Source organism: Neopsephotus bourkii, unplaced genomic scaffold (assembly GCF_033783945.1).
Source record: "Neopsephotus bourkii isolate Nb327-2 ecotype Australia unplaced genomic scaffold, CSIRO-AGI_Nbou_v1 NB_1600, whole genome shotgun sequence".
Taxonomy (NCBI): Eukaryota; Metazoa; Chordata; class Aves; order Psittaciformes; family Psittacidae; genus Neopsephotus; species Neopsephotus bourkii.
The window spans coordinates 598,900-620,615 of NW_026902076.1; the positions used below are offsets into that span (position 1 = coordinate 598,900).

At 38.5% G+C, this 21,716-nt stretch overlaps 1 protein-coding gene across 4 annotated transcripts in view; it reads right to left on the reverse strand.

The window, feature by feature from the left end:
• Positions 1–21,716, reverse strand: part of KIF13B (kinesin family member 13B) — a 133,529-nt gene that overhangs the window by 12,832 nt on the left and 98,981 nt on the right. For 2 of the 4 annotated variants that reach the window (XM_061372169.1, XM_061372167.1), the window contains exons 30-38: positions 21,063–21,187; positions 19,755–19,931; positions 18,102–18,194; positions 16,808–16,960; positions 15,741–15,818; positions 15,028–15,081; positions 14,071–14,091; positions 6,772–6,889; positions 5,603–5,736 (exon numbers count right to left, since the gene is read on the reverse strand). In XM_061372169.1, the coding sequence (XP_061228153.1) occupies positions 5,603–5,736; positions 6,772–6,889; positions 14,071–14,091; positions 15,028–15,081; positions 15,741–15,818; positions 16,808–16,960; positions 18,102–18,194; positions 19,755–19,931; positions 21,063–21,187 (953 nt within the window). The remainder of the gene's footprint in view (positions 1–5,602; positions 5,737–6,771; positions 6,890–14,070; positions 14,092–15,027; positions 15,082–15,740; positions 15,819–16,807; positions 16,961–18,101; positions 18,195–19,754; positions 19,932–21,062; positions 21,188–21,716) is intronic. The other 2 variants (XM_061372171.1, XM_061372170.1) reach the window with 1 other exon arrangement.

Genomic DNA, 21,716 nt, shown 5'->3' on the forward strand with positions numbered 1-21,716 from the left:
AAGGATATCTAAGAGCACGTATTTTCCAGTCAGATGAAAGGTCAGTTCGCACATACTCTGAGGTGATCAAAAGCCATGTTGTTACTAGTGATTAGCGGGATCTGGAGACCAACCTGGTACACTGGTGAGCATGAACACAAAAAGCAAATGCGAATCTCACCCCACTTAGAGAGGCACTAAAATTAATCCTAAATGAGCTCTTTTTCATACCATATATTGCATATATAATGACAACATCTTCAACGAGCTCAGAAAAACACATTTGGTATTTCTGTGTCATTAAACATTTTGTAAAATGCCTCTGACAATAGTGACTGATGACTTCAATACAAAGCCTTTTGATTTCATGTCACTGGATGAAAATTCTTCAGTGTTAACACCCAATATGCAGAAAGTTCAGTGGCAGATAGCAGAACAGACTGGGCGAGAGCGTACCAGAATTATCCTCCAAGCTCCAGAAATGGTCTAGCCAAGGTTATAGCTGATGCAATCCTAAAAAGGCATTATCAGAAAACTTCCACTACTCTTGTCTATGCTTTACCATCTGCAGATAGGAATCACTGAGCTCAAGAACTGTCACACTGACAGTATAATGTTCACATCATCATTTAAAAGCAACTATTGGAAACAGCAGCAGGGCATAACAGTTGCTTCATTAAATGTAGATTTAAATCAGTTTAAATCAGCACCCGGGATAAAATACTTTCACAAGACATAGAGCAATGCAGTAAGAACTCTGAATTCCCTAGGACAGAGTCAAAAAAAGATGAATCAATTTTAAAAAGCCATCCCCTGCTCAAATATTCCTCTCCGTCCTCAATTTTAAAATAATTAAAACATAATTAATCATTCAAATATAAAGTCTCCTGCATTTCAAAAGAAATCTGAAAGCCTGTACAAGTTAGTTGTATGTTTGGTGTTTGTTTTCTTCTCTAAAGAAACTCTTAATTTAAATCATAACCCGAACAAAACCCTCTTATACCACCTTTCATATGTGGAACATTTCAGCCTGTAATAGCACTTCTAATTCCACATTTCTAATATATTTTATGCAAAAGTAACCAGAATTTTCTATGCAGCTAAATTATTTCATTCCTAGGTCTGAGCAGATTAAGAGGGTAACTTATAACTGTTTTCAAGTTAGTTCCTAAAGATGTTTCAGTCGTTTGCTCCGAGAACTTCAAAAGTAATTTTTCCATTCTCATTAAAAACTATTTGTATGAGAATGATAGTGAAAACTGAACTTGGAAAGAAATGAAAAAACTAACAACTCAGTCAGAAGAGCCAGGCACATAGCAGCTCAGCTGGCCACAGAGGATCTGTTGAGCTATGCTGATTACAGCATCGAAACGGTTCTTTATTTGAAACACTGAAAAAAGCCTTCAGGATTTTAAAGACGGTTCTCTGAGGCCACGTTATTTACATTTGATTAAGGAACGTCAGTTCTAGCAATTATACTATGCACCACGCACATCCATGAAGCTGTTATTTTTAATGCACTGGCAGAAAAAGGCATTTGTCTATTTAGATAGTTTTTCATTAGCTGATTTCATTATTTTTTTTAAGATTAATTACTACATCTGCTTCAGAAGGTGAAGGAGAAAAAATTGACACCTGCCCTCTCTGTAGTCACATGGCTGCATTTTCAGACCACAAACAAAATGTGTACATACCATTACATTGGTACATGAAAATTCAGAGAACATATTTTTTTAAGATAACTGTGACTCAGGATCTCTCATTCAAGCCATGTGTTAAAACGTACATTTGAGCACCCAACATGGTCCTCAAATATGAAGGTGACGAAAATCTACTTATGAAATTGGTCAGAGGAATTTGCTTCAGCCACAGCAATGTCAAAACCCCCCAGAAACTGAAATTTCATATGTACATTCTTAATGTCAGGACCCAACAACGCCCTTAAATGTAATTACACAGACAGTTCCTGGAGATCAGCAGGGTCATAAGGTGAAGAACAGTAATTCTGCTTGGTGCACACTATGAAAGCCTCAGGATGTTAATAAAAAAGACAAGCTTCAAGAGCATATATGTAATATAATTAAGCACAGATAGATGAAACTCTGATTCTCCACCTACCTGCATGTTTGACACAAGATTTTTAAACTTTTCCCCATCAGCAATAAGGGTTGGCAAGGTGTTAGATCTTGCACACTGCAGTACTAAGCTTTTTAAAGAACGGACTAGGTAAATAAAAAGCAATTCCTGTAGTCCTGAAAGGCTTAAATAATTGGCTTTTTTATTTACAGACTACTGGCTATTAATTTAAAGGCATCAGATACTGGAGAAAATAGGCCTTTTCTAACTTAAGAGTATATAAACAGCTTCATCAGAAACCAATCTTTTAGGTACATAAACAGCTTCATCGGAAGCCGTTCTGCTAGTTACATAAAGAATCCTATTATGCCAAATTAATTCAATCTAACTAATTAGAGAGCAGGAAGTTCTTTCAATTATTTTATGTGCTGTCTGAGAAACACACTTGAATACGAGAGCAGATTTCATTAATTGCGGTTCATTATTCTCCAGATTAGTTACTAAACTTGCATCAGAAGGTCAAAGACAGCAATTTCGTTAGCTGCCACCACCTTGACTGAAATGTCTTTGCATTTCTGAAACTCAGACAACCACTGACTACAAACACAAACAGGACTGGGAAAGACAAATTAAGATAACTTTTGCATGTCCTCCCTTGCTCTAAGGTTGCCAGCCTAAGCAACAGCATCTGACTGAAATAAGAAATGCTTAAATCAAAAAGGTGTTTTCAGAACAACTGATCAGAACTCCAGCTTCTCTTTACTCACGCAGAGATTCGGTAACACATCCACTCGGAAAGCTGCTTGGTCACAATAAACTTCAGTTATAAGCTTGGAAAAAGTACTGCTCCCTTGGAAACAATGCTCAAAACCCCTAAAATCAACTTAGGTGTAAGATCCTGCTTACAAGGAGTAACAAAATAAATCTGATGGTTTCTGTAGAGATGTAGAGCCACCTAACCCTGATAATTTAACTATAACACATTGAAAATTGAATAAGCCTGACCAACCATCTAGTTCAAGATGGTTCACTAGCATTTTTCCAGAACAGGTTTAAATGACATTAGATCACAGAATCATAGGATGGTCTGGGTCAGAAGTAGCTCACCTAGTTCTAACCCCCCTGCCATGGGCAGGGACACCTACTAGACTAGGTTACTCAAAACCCTGTCCAACCTGGCCCTGAATACTTGAACACATCTGGCTGAACAACCTCACCTCTCTCAGCCAGATAATTAAGCACACTCAAATAATGTAACAGATACACAAAGATCCCTTTGAAAAGGGAACTTGACAGGAACTTTGGGAATTCTTTTTCACTGTAGTTGTTTGATGAACCAGAAGACAGTAATAAACTGATCGACTTTGCTTTTTGGTATTTGTGTTGAAAAAACTGTTTTACCTATCTGTTGTTTTTTTTGTTTTAGCCAAGAAAAAATAATATGGAAGTTTCCATTTTCTTTGTAAAGCATTCCTTTAGTTATTTCTATTCTTGAACTTAATTCTCCCAAGTGTACAGCAACAGAAGTCCATCAGTTCTCAATTAGGGGTCAGTTTCCTTTGCAGTTACAGCTGAAAAAATCCTTTTGGCTTCACTCCGCCCTTGTATTTTTCATAGTTCACCACCTACTCTCACCTTGCACACTCACTTATGTCCTCTGCTACTGAGTATCGAAGTTTTATTCTTCCTCAGAACTAAGATGCATTGTTCTGTATTTTCTGAGATTCAGAAAGTACAGAACTATTTTTTGTGTCCTCTCTGTTGTGTAGTTTACTACAGCTGCACAAGAACTACTCGCCTGCTGCCTGGCACTGGCAGGTTAGCGATAAGGTGTTATAGCTGATTGCCAAACAGTGACCCCCATAGAAGCCCCATCACCCACCGTGTGCAACAGCCATTCATCACCACCACCATTTAAGTTCTTCTGGCCACATTTGCATCATCAGGCCATTAGAAAGAAACAGCAAGAAAGATTACGAGACATGATATTTACAATCTTAAAGCCCGTCTTGCTACAACAGCATGTACTTATTTTTGTGCTGCTCAGAAGAAGCTGTAGCTAATTCTGTAGCAGTTCCTTCAGTTTTTCCTCTCTTCTGTAAGCTGCAATTGCTAGCAGGAATGAAGCAGCCCTGTTTCCTCACTGATAGGGCTACAAAGACTCTCTATAAACCTCTCAAACCAGTGAGGTGTATTTGTAATAAAACTGAACTTGTTCTATTAAAAAACCTGAAGTTACAAATAACTTTAAATTTTCATTTTATTATACAGATCCAGTGGTCATGGAAAAACATACTGTAAACAAACAATCAAATATCACACACTCTTGTTTCTATATTAGCCTTTATTTTTTTTAAAGCAAAGTAGAAATAGCATTTTCCCTCTTTTTAAAAGGTGCTGTGATCATGATCTGATTACTTGAGCTCCTAGAGTAACCTATAATATAAATTAAAATATCTTCAAATAGATGTTTGCTGTTTAAAAACTGACTTACAGACAAATAATCTTGAACAGTAGGAAGGAGTGGTAACAGGTGGTTAGACTAGAGGCAGGAAATTAGGCCTCATTTCTAATCTCAGCTCTCATTGATTCAGTAAGAATTCAAGAAGTTGTGAAAGGCTCTCACTGCAATTGTAAAGAGCACCTATTTGCATCTTTCAATACCCAAATACCTTTAAACAAAGCCACTCTCAATTTTAATTCTCTAAGTTTCATAGATGAGTAAGTTTATATGATTCTAGTCTCAACACCAAGGCTGCTGTAAGCAGAAGACAATATGAAAAGGTAAAGCAAATAAATTAGATCAAGATACAGGTGTAAAATTTGCTCCCTTTATTACTTTGTAGATAATAAAACCACAGTCTAACTAAAAATATTTTACATCTGCCTGATTTTTGTGTCATTTCTGTCATAAGTTACTTTCAAAAACTTAAAAGTTTTAGTCTATTTCATCTGTTTTCTTTAAAAGACAGTAGCTTTTTCTAGTCTGCTTGACCATGCAGACTAGAATAAGGAGGACTCCCAGCTTACCAGGTACCAGACTATCACCTACTCCTCAGAGCACAGAACCCACATTTAGAGCAAGAGGAGTTTTGCATCACAGCAACCAAAACTAAAATCAAATGCTTCTCTGATGTGTGGAATAGGTAAGAGAATGAATTAAAGCAACTGGCCAAAGCACAGAGCAGAAGACAGTAAAAGGTGACATGAGCTGGGGTGAGGGATGGGAGGGAATGGCATATGAAATAACAAATTAAAAACAGAATTACCTTTTCCACTTGGCCATACTCAAACAACACTAAGTGCACTTCATGAATTTTACTTCATGAATTTAAATGATACTGATGCTGCAAGTAGTGTTGCCATAAATCATGCTGGTAGTGTATCTGGCACTTCCGGAAAGCCAAGTGGGCTGAGTTTATCAATAGGTTTAAACAGCTCTACTATCTCTGGACAGTGAAGAGTGGAAACGCCTCACAAGGCTTCACTATAACCAAAACCTTGGTTTGCACTGCAACAACATAGCCCATTTGATTTCATTTTTTACCTGCTGTGCAAGGGGAGAGGTCTGCCTGCCCTTTTTGTCATCTCTAACAGGAAAGAGAGACTTCAGCAGCTTTGGCATCTGAGGCACAAAGGACTTCACAGGATTCAGGTAGGAAGCAGCAAGACTACCAATACCTGTTGGAAAAATTGAAAAATGAGAACAGCTATGCTTTGGAGAAAGGAAAAGAAAAAAACCAGAACAACAAAACCCAAACTAACCCCACCCCCCCAAACAAATTACAAAACTGTTATCATTTTAGTCTAAGATCACATCTGCCAGTGGTCAAAGCATTAGCCAAGCAAAAGCATTGAGTGCTTGCTCCTCCCTTGAATGGCTCAGGTCTGTGGCCCCCGCATACATCTTTTTTTTTTCCATCACATGGCATGAAAAGCTTGTTGTTTGCAAATGGAAACATAAAATGCTCTATAAATTGCAGAAGCAGGAAAAAAAAAAAAAAAAAACACCAAAACAAACCCAAACAAAAACCCCCAACAAACAAAAACCACAAATCAAGAAGCAAAATTGAAAAAGGATGTCCATACAACACACATTTTTAACAACAATTACAAAACTTACTAGAAGTAAAAGATGAGAAGTTCCAAGTTAAGAAAAAGAAAAAATGTTAGGGGCATTCAAGTCTCCTTACTCACAGTGCTATTTTCCTAAACTACTTCCCCTTGAGAAAACCTAGGAAGACATACAAAACATCACTACTATCTATCTCTGTGCTCTCAGCTATATATTAGGTACAACTGCTGCAAAATAGCCATACAGTTCCAGTGCTGCTTATTTCCCAAAACATTTATAGCTTTACTGTCTTTGATGCTTTCCTCATGTAACAGACAGCATGTTCTAAGAACAGCTAGATTTTGGCTTTAGAAAATGAACTACTGAGATAAAGACTGCATTTTCAGACAACTTTAAACATATAGCATTTAATTCTTAGCAGAACTAGTACCAGATTTAAAGGGAAGGCCAGTTAGAGTTGCCTGGAGTCTGAGTAGCTTAGCCACAACTGCTAAACGTTCACAAAAAGGGAACTGCACAGACATTGCTCAGGGAATTTCTCTGCCTCTCTGAAAGCAGCTCTGCTTTATCTGAAATTCAGGAGCTGTGCTAACTTGATTTCATTTTTAGGAAAGTTGTCTTAGCTTTAGGAAAGCCCTTACCTGGATCAGGAGAGTGATTTTGCTGCCTAGAGCCTGGCAGAGAGGTACGAGATGGACTAATGCCTCTACCGGAATTTGTGGCACCTTGGGATACATCTTGCTGACTCTCCCATCGGCCCTAAAGGAAAAAAAAGTTGTCTCTTTCAAAGTCAGCACACCAGTAATACTTCCATGCCACCCTGCACAGCCCCTTTGCAAAGTTCAGAATGCACAGAAATAAGGAAAGACCCTTCCCCATATGCATTTTCAGTTGAAACACCAAGCCCTGCAAAGACATGCACCCTCAGCATCAAGGCACAGTAAAAGTCTACTAGTAGAACCTCAAAGCTGTAATAGTTTGTTCAGTTGTGCAGCTGTGCTTTGGAAGTTGAGTACATTACAACCAGGTGAAAATAGATAGTACTGCCTACCCCAAATCCCTAAATATTTTGTTTATCTTCTCCAGAAGCAGTCATGATACTTAAATACCTACAGAGAACTTAGAGGAAAGCTGCTTTCAAGGAGGACACAGTTTTCAAGGGCAGGTAGTGACAGGACAAGGGGAATGGCATTAAGCAGCAAGAGCGTAGATTTATTTTAGATATTAGGACAAAAATCTTCACTGAGGGGTGCAAGATATTGGAACATGTTTCCCAGAAAAGATGTGGAAGTGTTCAAGGCCAGGTTGGAAGAGACTTTGAGCAACCCGGTCTAGTGGAAAGCATCCCTGCCTCTCGCAGGGGGGTTGGAATTAGATGAGCTTTAAGGCCCCTTCCAATCTGCGATTTACGGCCCCATTCTGTGATTCTTTGAGTGAAGGCTGGATGCAGGGTGTCAGAAAGAATGGGTGAGGACACACATAACTCTGAGCAAGAAAAGAAATAGAATTTTAGACCCAAAGGCTGGACAGTAGTGCCTAGTGTAAGAGAATGGATGAGCTGGTCAGATAAAGAGGAAGCAACGGCAGTACAGCCTGGAAGAGAGAGATGGAATACATGGCAACAAGCTGTGAGTACCAGGAGCCAAGAAAAGGATTAAGTAAAGACAGTTTATAGAGTTTTGACCTGGTCAGTGAAAATAAAACATGATGATTTTCAGACCTTCAAGAGCCTGAGTGAAGTAGGTAGAAAAAGTGACTAAGAAAGCAGGCCATCTGCTTTCTCAGAGTCCCAGGGTTCTCCAGTTGGGTTTTACATGGATTCCAAGAGATTCAGCACATGGTGTGTGACAGAAACTGCCTCAGTGGCAAAGTCTCTCGGCTAACAGAGAGAACCTCTAAGCTAGTACTTAACATCAAGGCAGAAGCATCAAGAATCTATGTAGCCAAATTGTCCTTTCCTAATTCTATCATCTTGCTATGTAAAACTGCTTACAGATTTGTCTGCAACAATTACAATGAGTGATTGGCTAGAGGGTGTCTCTGATGGAAGTTTCATGTGGGTACCAGTCAGTATACCGCTTCACTGAACTGAGCATCCCATTAGGTGTGCAGAGCTGAAAGGCAGGCACTGAAATCCATGTGGTGTCCTGCAAACTTCCAGTATATGCACACTCACAATGCCTGACAAAGTGGTTCCTGTGCACTGCTACAGAGTAGGCACTAATCAAGCTATATGGTGCTAATTTACTTACTTTATAGCAGACGTTAAGGAAATTCTATATACCTTTAAGAGTCTATGGGTCACAAGAATCTGCACTCAAATGCTACAAGAAGTCTCAATGTCTTGTGGAAGTGTTGTCCTGTTCAGGCAGTAGAATGCCCTCAGGACTACAAGCTTGTAGAGTTTAACTTTCCAGAAATAGATGTTGCAAAGACAGGATGGTGCAGCCAAACCAATACAAACTGAAGCCTGATCCCACTTCTGGTAAGGAGTTATGCTATTAGTGATACAGTATCTGTACTTGATACTGAATTATATTGTATCTGAATCTTGCTTGTTCTTTTAAAAGATGTAACAGATACTTTCACAACCAGAAGGTACAGTGAACATACTAGAAAGAAGTCACAAGGGATGGACTGCTGTACTCCAGCCCATAAGTTTCATGTAATTTTCCTGGAGGAAGAAGAGGGAAATGCACCTTTTCAAGAAGCTTCACGCTGTTGGATGCAAGGAAATAATCTGACCTTGAACAGAAAAATGACAGGCAGCTAAACTAATCTTAACTGTAACTTGAACTCATGAATGCTTCACAAAGAATAAATAAGCCAGGATAGAAGGAATAGATTTCTCCAATGGGTTGAAGGTCACACTGAGCAGCCAAGAGCAAAAATCGTTTCCATTTGGATCTATAAGTTAGTCCCATAGAAGCTCTCATGCTTTGAATAGCAAGTAACTTGCACTTTGGCAGAGTAGCACCTATCTTCAGACTCTACTAGCTAACATCTGTATTATTAGATGTAGAGTCAACAAGTGTGGTTTCTGTGAAGTAACACTGGGGACACCTAAGGACTAATGGATGTGTGAGCTCACTTTAGGAAGCCATCCTGAACGTCAAAACAGATATAACCCAGGCTGGGATCAGCAGAAACACCAGGGATTTGTTTAGTCTTGTATTTTTAAGGACTCTGGTGTTTAAAATCCTTCTTGAAGGCTTCCTGCTCTATCAGCATGGACAACAGTGTTCTGTTAAGCCCCAACTTGAACATTATCTTTGACCTGCAAATCATGTATGTCTTGCATACATCAAAAAGTCATGCCTATGTCTGGAAAATTCTTTCCACAAAATGCTTCTATGAAATAGTTTTTCCTATTCCACTTCCCAGAAACTCTTACTTGGGCTTTTGCCATTTATGTTTCAGCTGGTTCAGGTCTCTTTCAGGTGGCCTTACCACATGCAGTCTTTCCCCACTTATATCCATTCCAAATACTGCTTCAGAGTCTGCTTTCTTACCCTGCTATCTGGATGATTCCACACACTGCAGCAGACACTGAAAGCCAGCATGGAAACAGCCAGTATCTTCAGACTATGCTCAAACTGTCTTTCCCTTCAGTGTGTGAAATGTTTCCTGAAGTCTCCTTCTCTGGATCCCACTGACAGATTAATTTGCAGGGGAAGAGTCAAAACATGAGAAGAGCTCATAGTCTATCCAATTAGGAAAATATGTCAGTGTAATTCAGTATTTTTGGAGGCATCAGTTCACTGGTGCTTCAGGAGTTAAAAATAAAAAAAATAAAAATTAAAACTATTTGGTGGGAAGTCATCACAAGACTCAAACACTTGAAATACTGTTCCATTTTGTGCCTTCTGGTCGGGTTTGCCATCAGCCTGGGAGATGGTGGCATTAGGTTAAGAACAAAAACTATGGGAGAGTGCAAAGCATCTGAAGAGTTCTCTTTTGGAGGATGTAACAGAGCTTAATTAGTGTTACTTTTGGATCTTAGGGTAATAATCCACTTAGTAAAGACAAATGGATAAAGGTGATACACCTCTGTAATTCTCATCTATAGGCCAAGTCTAAGTGATTCTGGAGACCACAGAGACATAAGAAACAGAAAGACTATTATTATAAAGTTTTCTAGCTTACTAGAACACTGACTCAATGCAGGTAAGGAGAAACTAAATCACTTTATCAATTATTTTTTTTTTTTGAGTCTTAAGTGCCCTTTTTTGACTGCTACAACAAAAACAATCTCAGGCAAGCACCTTGACTTTCTAGACCTGTTTGAAGAATACTGAAAAAATCTGGAGTAAGAAATGGAGCAAAATACTTTCAGAATATTCATCTTATAAAGAAAGAATGGCAATGCTTAGTGACATTTTCCTAAGGAAAAGCCTTTTTTTCCTCCTAGGATCTTTAGCAAATTTTGTTTCAGCTTTGATATTATGGATGCATACATATTCTACCTAATTTTAACTATTTTTGCCAGGATAAGTAAAGTAAGGTCCCTAAAACAGGAATGTGAACTTGAGAAAAGGATTTGTCTGGCCATATACTTAAGGCATGTTGTGTTTTTAAATAATGCTTGTTTTGGAGAGAGTGGAAAGATCATCACTTTAGATTGAAGGTCAGGTTTCTAAGGAGTGAAATAAGCCTCAAGTCTGAGATGAGAGCAAACCATTAAAACGTAGGTAAATCAGGGCAACAGCTGGAGAAACATTTGCAAAAGAAAATACTGGAGGCAACTGAAAGGTTCAATTGCTGTGTGAAGAGTCTGTAGAGGCAAAAGGCAGTTCATGAGTGATGGATTTTACTAAACTGGATTGAAAGATAACCCATCTCAATCCCACAAAAGGAAAAAAAAAGTAAGAATTATTAACTATATTACCTTGATGAATTTCCCAAGTCTCACATCTGCAGGTTATATAGCACTCTCACATGATTACTTTGTGCATTGACTAACTGAAACACTTAAATTTTAAGTCTAAGCAATTGGTATTATTTAAGTGCTGTAACTGTTTCTTGTCTCAAGAAGGGTGGTGAGAGAAAGGGAAGAAGCTTGTAAACCATTTGTGCAGAGGAGCCGTCATTTCATTAATATATTTGGTCTCTGCCAAGTGACCAAACAGAGGTCAAGTGATTTAACAAATCAAAAATATCCACCAGAAGAATGCATGTCCCTTGATGGATTTTGATACATAGCTGCCTATAAATGGTTTATTTCTAGAATACCTTCTCCTACTTCTCCTCTGCCTTCCTTTCTTTCACACATCCTCCATGAAAAACACCACGGAATTTATTTTGGGTCAGCAACAACATGCACGAAATCTTTAGAGCAAATAGGGATGATCACTACCTAAGTCATCTGCAGGCTTTACCTGACAACAATTCTTTTCTTGAAGTTGACAGACCAATAAAATGCAGCCACTAGGTAAGAAAAATGAATACTTCTTGTGTTTTATTATTTTAGCAGTTCAGAAAAGGCTTAGGAAAAGGTGACTATGTAGCACTGTAAGCATACAGCTGGGACAAAAGGCACTTGTTCTCGTGAACAGCAAGATTATTCAAATAGATCTACATGGTACCAATTTACTGAAAAAACCCTCTGATTCCTAGTAAAACCCAAAGATTAAGTGGAACGATCATGTCTTCCTTGGTTTTGCTGTATGTAGCTTTCGAGCTACAAACCACTGGACCTTTGGGAAAGGAAGGATGACTGTCAAAGACAGAACTGTCTTTGACAATTCAAAACTCTTTTGTTTAAGAACAACTCCTGAAATATCTCATCAGTACGTGATTATAGTCTGAAAGCCTGTAAAATAAGTCAGAGGTGCCTTCCATACTTTGTGCATCTGATTCATCCACTTAAAGCCAAGTGAATTTTTAAGCTTCCAATGCAAGCACCCAGGAACAAAAATCCAGGTCTGTATCTAGTATGACCAGTAAGAGACCACAGTCCTGCATCACCTGACACGTGCTAATGTGCAAGATGAAACAAAATTCATGTCTCTCTCCCACAACCATATCTGTGGTGATAACAGGAGTAAAAATTGCCTTTTTCTCATTTAAGCAAGCAGATATGCCTTAGAGGTGAGACCAAATGCAGTCCTGTTAACCTAATATGAAACATCCGTAAGACTGTCTTCTGATGTAAATTTAGAAGGCATCTCCTTGCCTTCTTAGCCAGTTAGATAGCTTAATCTTGTGAGTTATTCTGAAAAAGATCCCAGTGGTGACTTAAATATCTCACATGAGTACATATCTCAGTCTGAGAGTCATCCTGCTGTAGTGTCAGTACTCAAGAGATACTAAGTTCTTTTCAGAATGTGTCAACCCCGGACCTCTACTTCAGGAGAGCAGAAGTTTTTTCTAGCTCTTCATGGGGGCATAACCATCCATCCACACTTGTAGTAACAGATTCAACTATGGCTGCAAGATGAATCTTGGCCCTAATTCTGGAAACGTCTGATCTGCCTGTTTTAGTTGCACCAACACCATCTTTACTTCTTATTCTGACCTGTTTAATATTCTTGTTTACATGGGAGGTAGTCCTGGCTATTCATAGTGACGAAGAATGACAGCATCCACATTCATAATGTTACCAGTACATAGAGGAATGAGACTCAAGTGCCTTTTCCACAAGCTAAAAATCCATGGTAAAGACAGCAGGAACATAAGGCCCAATGTTAAAATCAGAGAGACGTATGAAGCAGTGGAATAAAAGTTAAGAAGAATAGTCTGAAATGTGTCAAGGGTTTCACAAATATTAAAGCATGCAGACTTGACAGATTAGTTCTGCACCCAATTCAGGATGCTGTTACTCTCCCGTGACTGATGTTTCTCATGATATAATAAACCACTTGTTTGAGATTATAGGCATTTGTAAACAAAACCAAATTCCTGTAAAATAATGATTTATGACTGCTGGAGAAGGCTTCTTTTTTGCTAAATTTCTCTGCAAGTGACAAAAACATCTAAGTTAGCTGAAACCCCACGTATCAAGCTATGCTCAGATCCTTTATGCTAAAATAGATAGGACTGATATCAGCATTGTGCTTTGTGGTCTCTGTGTGCTACAGGAAAACTTAAGAATTTGTTTAACGTTTCATTGTGATTACAAAAGCTTTCATTCATCTCCCTGTGGAAACTGAACCAGAGATCCATTTGAAATGAGAAATTTCCAAAAGGGGAGTTTGCACCTCCCACGTCCTGAGTAACAAGTGCCTTGAGATGAAGCACGCTGCAAAGCAAGGGGTAAGCTAGCAATCTCAGCTCCATGTCGCACAACTGCGTGTTTATCAGCAGCTACATCAATCACAGAGAAGAGCTGCAAAGCCCCATGCAAACCTGTCAATTAATTCTGGTTAAGCAAAGCTTGGCTCAGCTAAGGGGATGCATAGTCATTCCTCCGAGAGTGTTAACATGATACCAAGCATAAACATGTTTTCCGTTGGCCCAGTATTAATATCAAATCATTCTTTCATACGAATCAAGGGCTGTTAACACTGAACTATCAGAAGCCATAAAGAGAGAGAGATTTGGAAGAAACTCTCAACATTTATCTCATCTCCAGGCCAATGTACACGACTGGCAACTATTCACTTGTTTTCATGGGTCTGGGTTTTTTAGCTGAGATGGGGCCATTTCTTAAATAACTTCATCCAGTCCAAAGAACTGTGAGAAAAGCCCTTAAACAGCTATAGCTCTGTAACAAACCATAAGATGCACCCAAGAAGGAGAAACTTCTCTTGTTTGTACCAGTTTCACACTGCATTAATGACAGGCTTTTCAATAGTAAAACTCATTTGCTGCGTACTATGCAAATGAGACACCACCAGCAGCATCTTGAAAGCAGGAAGTAAAGCATGTAAGTGAGCAAAATAAACTTTCTAGTGAGATAAAATTATTATCCCACTCATTAGGTGGACCTAATGCATTACCTCTGCTGGGACCTTTGGACTCTGAAACATGCAATGAGAGAAATCATTGAGAGGAAGGGAGGAGAAAAACCAAGAATCATTAAGAACTCTGATCTTTATTTTTTGCATTAAAACTCTACAATATTGAAACATCACACAGTCCTCTCCAAATAGAAGTTGCTATAAGCACTTTATCACCTGCACATATTTTAGCATTCTCTACATGGATCAGATGTAGCAGATTTAGCAACCAGTGCTAGAGCACTACATCAAAATTCTATTATTCTGTGCAACTGCATTATGCATTAAAACGCCTTCACCACTAGCTTCTCCCTTTTAAAATGACTACATGCTTGCTGGGCAGAATATCTATCAGAAGATCCTTCAGTTTATCTAGGATTTGGAAAGTAAGTTTAAATTTAATCTTTCAGCTTTTAAAGAAACACTTTTGATCTATACCATTGTTTTTAAGAAGTGTAATGGGATGAATTATAACCCACTAAAAGCTTCAGACTGTTGGTTTTCCTCTGAAGGTCAGAGACTCTCCTCCTAAGCCTCTGTTCTGTCCTACAGTAGACCTAATCTTACATATGAAACCAAATTTGTTCCTTACCCAGAAGGCTTGCATCTACCAAGCTTCGGAAGAGCTCTGAAGGTTGACAATGAGAAGATTTCCCCTGAGAAATGCACTCCTGAGTGATGGATAACTACATTTAATCTCATCTGCTCAACTTCAGGTCTGCCATTGTACATCCCACAGTGGCTGGCAGCACTGCTGTATGGCTGATGGAGGTCTGGGAACTTTCTCAGACCACATCCAAAACTAGTTATGTCCTAGTCACAAGGATACAAAGAGCACATGGATGTGCCCCATCTTGTACAGGTTTTTCCCACTTATGCCCCTGTAACTGGTACACTGTAGTTACTGTAGCTACCTTTTTCTACAGAAGACTTCCCAGGCGAACTTTGGATACTTACCCGGTTACTGCTCAGGTTATAAGGAGGTGCTAAATCTTGGCGGCTTCCAGAAAGCTGAAATAATTTAGACAAGCAAAATTATTTCTTATCAGAAACTTAAACAACTGATAAATATACCTCTTGACAAACACAGGGAAGGGTGAAAAGAAATAGTTTTGCAGTTAAAGGAGAACTGAAATCCAAGAGATGAAGGTGAAATCCCAGTTATTGACCTGGAAGGTGCAAGAAATTTACAAGTTTGATTACCAGTTCTATCAAAGGATTTCTTTCTAAACTTTGAACAACAGAACTCTCATCCTTCTTATGCACAACACTGTTACAAAGTTTAAGATCAATAAATACTTGTAACTTGCTTTCAAATCTTGTGAAGAAAAAAAACATTTTCAAGTTGGTAGCAAAATGAAAAATAATCCAGTGTTCAGAAAAAAAAAAAAAAAAAGAAAAAAGCAGCAGTTCTTGCACTGCTTTTTCAAATAGTCTGGATTTATGGGGATGCTTTCAAGCATACTAGCCTGTATGATGAAAGCATGAATATGTGCAGATTTTGCCTCCATTTAGCGATTTACACGCTCACAAATAGCACAGACAGACAGAAGGGTCAAACAGAAGGAAATTTATTGCCAAAATCCATGACTAGCATCACAGGGACCTGTAATTGAAAGACTGGACCTGCTGCCCTCAGTATGCTGTAGACACCAGCATGGAATACTCACTCGATTCACATTGGGAGAGCTCAGGCTCCTGCGGTAGAGTTTCCCTTTTCCCATTAGCTGCTCTTTTACAGCAACTTCCTGTCAATCAGAGAGAAAAAAAAAACAAAGAAAATATGCATGCCTTGCAAGAATCTAAGCTCCAATCACCCCAGAATAGTTTTATCTATACAAGAAAAATGTTTCTAAACAGCCTTATTGCCCAGGCTCCTGTCTGTAAACTCTACTGTAACCTACAACTTGCAAATAACATGGCTAGAAGTGTAAGAGTGGATAAACTATAACATGTAGTATTTTGCTGATTGGCCCACATAGGATTTTGCAACTAGTTCTGATTCTAGGAAATGACTATTACAGATGTAAAGATTAAGACTCTCTTTCCTGGCTGAGCTCTTATTTTAATCCTTTAAACTAATTATATACGACAGAGAACTTGCTTTCAATACTTAAGAGTGTAACACATTTCACCATAAATTTATAGTGGGCAGGCACATACTCCAGTTTATTTTGCACAACTTTCTTTTGTGCTTGCATAATTTATATCCAGAACAACTCTCAATAAATATTTTTTCTCTTCTGCACTTTTCCTGGTAAACAGAGCCAGTTACAGTACTTAATCTTAACTCAATCGATGTCTTATTTATTGACAGAATGGGTGTGATTACTTCAAGGTAGAACATGGGCAAAATTACAAGAGCTCTTTAGCAAATTTGGAAACTATTACTAAACACCAGGCTTCAGAAAGCAAAAGCTAATGCCACACAACTATGTTTCTGAACCATAATTAGCAATGCACAGTCTTAAAATCAAACCAAGCATCCCATAACAGTGCATTTAGCATAAAGTTCCCACTCCCATCCATATTATAGGTAGTTGAGTGAGAGCATCTCTTTATAGAAAGCTACATTTGCATCCTTGGATGTTTGCCACATGCACACTTTGTAAGGGGGAGGTAGGCACTGAAGTGATGTTCTTGGTTTGTTAGCCATTGCATGCACTTAGAACATTTGTATTGCTATTGTTCTCAGTAAGCATATTCTCTGCTGTCTGCTACAACCTTAAAAACAGACCTGGCGTAGACGATCCAAGGTGAGAATGTTCTCTACAGCCAGGACACTCCTCAAGTACTTCTCAATATAGGCTTCAGAGTCAGCTGAAGCTGCATCTTCAACGTTTGCTGCCATTCTGGCTAGTGCCTCACGCTCTTCAGCTCCTTGAGCATCCTAGGAAGATGAAAGACATAACATCCTTTTAAAATACAATAAAACCCTCCCAAATCAGTCCTGAAGAAAATTAATTTTTAAAACACACAGCACATTCAACATTGTTTGCCCTTAAGCTAAGGGGCAGGTTCAGATGTTTTGTGCTGTATGGGTGCTCCTACCACAGGAATGACACCTCAGGCTAGATGTGGCCATTGGTTTTTTATTGGTTTGTTTTTTTTGTGGTGTTTTTTTGTTTGTGTTTTTTTTTAAGGGGTGGAAGGGGAAGTCTCACAGTGAGACATTGCCATTGATTAGCAAAAGGGCTGCATTCAGGTATTTCATAGAATCATAGCAGGGTTTGTGTCAGAAGGGACCTTACAGCTCATCTAGTTCCAACCGCCTGCCACAGGCAGGGACACCTTCCACTAGAGCAGGTTGCTCAAAGCCCCATCCAACCTGGCCTTGAAATCTGCCAGGGGTGGGGCAGCCACAGCTTCCCTGTGCAACCTGTGCCAGGGCCTCACCATCCTCACAGGGAAGAATTTCATAATTAAAAAGTGCTCAAACACATCTGTAGTGTTATTTATCCTGTGAGGAAAACAAAATTTCAAGTGACTTGCAAGAAAAAAACCAGAATGTTGCTTGAGAAACATTTCACACTGCGTGCTAAATACAGCAGAACATAAAAGGCAGAGTCAGGCATTAACCAGCCTTTTTGGCTCCTTATGTGTTAATGTTTTCACAAGTGCTCTGATAGAGCATCTGTTTGGAAGGAAAGGATTAGATTCTATCTATGAACATGCTCAGGAATCAAGAGTTGCATAAAGACATTACTTCGAAAAAGCCACTTCGTTATTTTTTACGTATTCGCATGCTCCCTACATCAGGCACTTCACCTGCTCATCTTTAGTCCCACTTTTTCCCTTCTTTCTCTTTCCTCAAGGTCCTCAGTAAATAGATGCTCACTCAACAAAATATATAGCGACACTGATAAGACACAGGTTGCTGCTCAGTCACAGCACGTAAAGGAATATGCTTAATCTTTTATAAGAACCAGAGTTTATGCTTGCAGCAGCAAGAGCTAGCATGCTCAAAATAAGGGAAAATCAGAAATTTAGAGGCTCTTATCCAATTTCAGCTATGCTGATTTCTTATTCACCTCTGGAATATTTGAGACTATCTCAAAAGTGACACCGCAGCCAGGAATGGAACTTCGGTGAGACATTCTTCGAAGGAAACTCTGTGCAAAACCCTATGGAGAAGCAAAAATAAAAAAAGGAAAATATTTCTTTAATGAGAAGATGGTTTAACATATTTAAAATGAAATAAACATACTTTATAATGAAAGAAGTCCAAACTCAATAAATATGTAAGAGTCAAAGATTCTTAACTTGGAGACAAATCATTTGCTTGTCTGTATTTCAGATACAGAGAAAGGATTAACTTTCTTCATTGCAAGGTGACCGTTTAACCAGCATACAAAGCATTTCATAGCTCTAGAAGTGGTGTGTTGTTTTTTTTCTTGTAGAGCCCTAGGTGACTTGTCTTGAATATTGACAAGTACAGACTTTAAATTCTTGACCAAAGAGATCGTTATGAAGAATGATTTAAGGCAGCATGGTCATTGTTTATGCTGACTTGGCGCCTTGCAGGGTTAAGAACTGGACTGTTGAATTAATGCAGAGATGAGTCATTCAGAGATGCTGCTGAGACGAACACTCAGGAAAGGTTATTGACGAGGATTTTTAGAAACCTAGCAAGAAAGCCAAAGATTCTGTGTTGAATAAAAGTAAAATACATCACTGACTAAATCCATAGCAAACAGAACTGATGAAGACTTAACACAATCATAATTACTGGCATGCTCAATTTCTCTATTGAATATACTCATATACTTCCATTCTATACAACAAAAAAATTCACTGGTCTCTTCCCGAGAAAAAGCTTTTGCCTGCTTGAAGCACCAAGTTCTTCTATTCCTAGCACTAAAGGCAATTTAGAGTTGCTAACAGGGTTTCAGGGTGTGACCACACCTCTTCTGCTCTTGCTTCAGATTTTAACTACAGATGTGCAAACAGAATAATAATTCAGGCTTTCTGCTTTGTTATTATTACTGCAGGGGGAAGCTGGATTCTGAGACAACACTAAACAAACTCTTCATCACCATCCTTTTCAAGAATGAAATATTTTTCAGGACAAGATGCTGCAAACAGAATGACAACTTTCAGCTTTCTATTTATCAAACATCATGCCCTTACCTACACATTATTCTAAGAGCACAAGCGAATTGGAAAACATACGAGACAGAGTGATTGACTTTGGCAAATTACACAAAGGAATCTCTGCTCCAACTACTGTTAGTTTATCTCTAAATATCTAGATAGAAATGGTCAGCAGTAATGTGTGAACATACTATAGGAGTAGGGAAACATACAGATTTCTTGTGATGCACAGTTTCTGCAAAACATGAATTGCAAGCTCATGAGAAGTTAACTCTTTCCAGTATCTTGGAAAAAAGCACTTAGTAGTTACATACAAATAACACCGAGTATCTCATACCCGGGTGCCACTGAGCCTTTACGAAAAAGCTGCATTATCATCCACAATATAAAAGATACTATGAAAATTACTTGGCAGCTGAATCTCGACACATGAGATTGATAAGGTGCTTCCATGCACACAGAGATGAAGGTAGATACAGGAAAATAAGAGTCATAGCAGCAGCATATTGCACAGATCACAGCTTTCCCCTCTTCAAGCAGTGACAACCATGGGGCAGAATGAAAAGTGTGAAGGATTATAGAAGACATACCTGTCTGCCATACACATTGACACAAATGCGCTTGCGTAACACTAACTGCATTTCTGCAGGATGGCTGAGCTGGACAGTGGCTCTCACAATAAGGTAAACTCTTTCATCTGCTGCTGTTCCTTTACTGAGCTGGATACAGTCGTGGACTGTGGAATCCCATGAGGCTTCTGCTTTCACCTGCAAAGGAAAAAAATGTATCCTCTAATAAGCATAATTAGGTGTATAATTAACTGTAATTAATTAAGCATAATTAACAAAAATACATAATACATAAATTTTGAGAGTGAGCTTCTCCATTTCACTCCCTATGAAGAAAAATCCCTGCACTTCAGAAGAGGCCATTTAAAAATCAAGATTAGTTTGCCAAATGAAGACGCTGGGATTAAAAATGCCAACTTGCTCAAACTCTGGAACATTTCCTCTTGAAAAAAGATTTTTGAATACCCAGGATCATTGCAAATAAACAGTAAAATATGCAGAACTGCAAGACCATTTGACCTAATTTATTAACATAAACCAGAGAGCAACAGAGATTGCAGTGAAAATCCTCCATCACACCACATAAACTCTGGTCTGCATTTGAGAAATAATGTTGCAGAAACATTTCCAGCAATACAGCAAAACTTGGAATTTCTCTTCTTGAATGTTAAGTATTACTGGATATTTAAATGGTTTACATTCAAGCCATGAGAAAAACAGTCTGGTAGCCATTTTTCCAGGCTTTGAAAACAAATCAAAACAAAAAACCCCAAACCTATCAAAATCATCAGAAATAAAGCTCCACTAAAATATAAAAAAGCAGTGAATCTCAGAGTAAGGAGCAAAATTGTAAGGAAAAAAAAAAAAACAAACATCAGAGATTCTAAGCCTAAGAGCAAAAATCATGAACCGACAATTGGGAAGTTGTAAAACCCTGAGCTATGTGGCAAAATGGAGTATAGCAAGTTGACCAATAAACAGGTAAATGTTAACTGTAACAACAGTTAAGACTGTTTAGTTTTTCAAGTGGGGGATTCCATTTTCTAATTTGCTAAGGGAGTTTGTTTTGGTTTTTTAACACAAACTCAGAATCTAAAGCTTTTGTAATGCTTGGATTTGGATGAAGGAAGATCCTTGAGTTTTATTATTTTTCAAATCATGGTTATACTCCTAGTGAATACTTCTGGAAAACATGAAGTCAGTTATATTAGAAACAACTATTCTGTACTTTGTATGCAGTCTTCGATGCACTATTTACACATTCAAATATAAAAAGAGAACAATTAACAGACTTCTAAACTAAATATACTGGCCTGCATCTCTGCTTACCTCACTATCATGATGCTTCACAATCTGCAGTTCAAAGAATTCCTCCTCCTCTTCTGCAACAAGTGTAGCATCCCACCCACCTGCTTCTGGGTCATCAAGGTTGTCTTGGGAACTGAAGTCATCAGCTAGAAACAGAAGTGAGCGCAGAAGGTGAGGAGACACAAAGCAATTGTCCTTTTTAAAAATATCCAGCAATTCACAAATTCACATTTTCATCAGTAACTCCCCAACTTGTACTCTATCTACAAAAGCAAATCTCTTGCATTGTTCCACTTAAAAAAGAATCCAATTTCAGTAGAGGAAGTGTGCACACAGATTTAGGAACACAGACTCAAGCATGCTTTATAAAGTCTTCTTTGTGTGGGACTCTCCCTCAGCTGTAAACATCCCCTCCTTGCCCACAGGTGTGTTTCAAGCGCTGCAGTTCAATCATACCAAGTACATTGCTCATCTGGCATCACTTAGGTGGTGTAGGTTTTTCTTTTTAAATAAAGATAAGCTGATGGTTACACAAGTAAAATTACAGATCATGATTAAACAAACCCTTCATCTGGTTTCTGAGAAGCAGCTCAACCTCTTCTGGCTCAAGTCCCTCACCATGAATGATTAACTAGCTCCTCTCTGAAGCCATTTCATATACCAACGTGCTTTGTT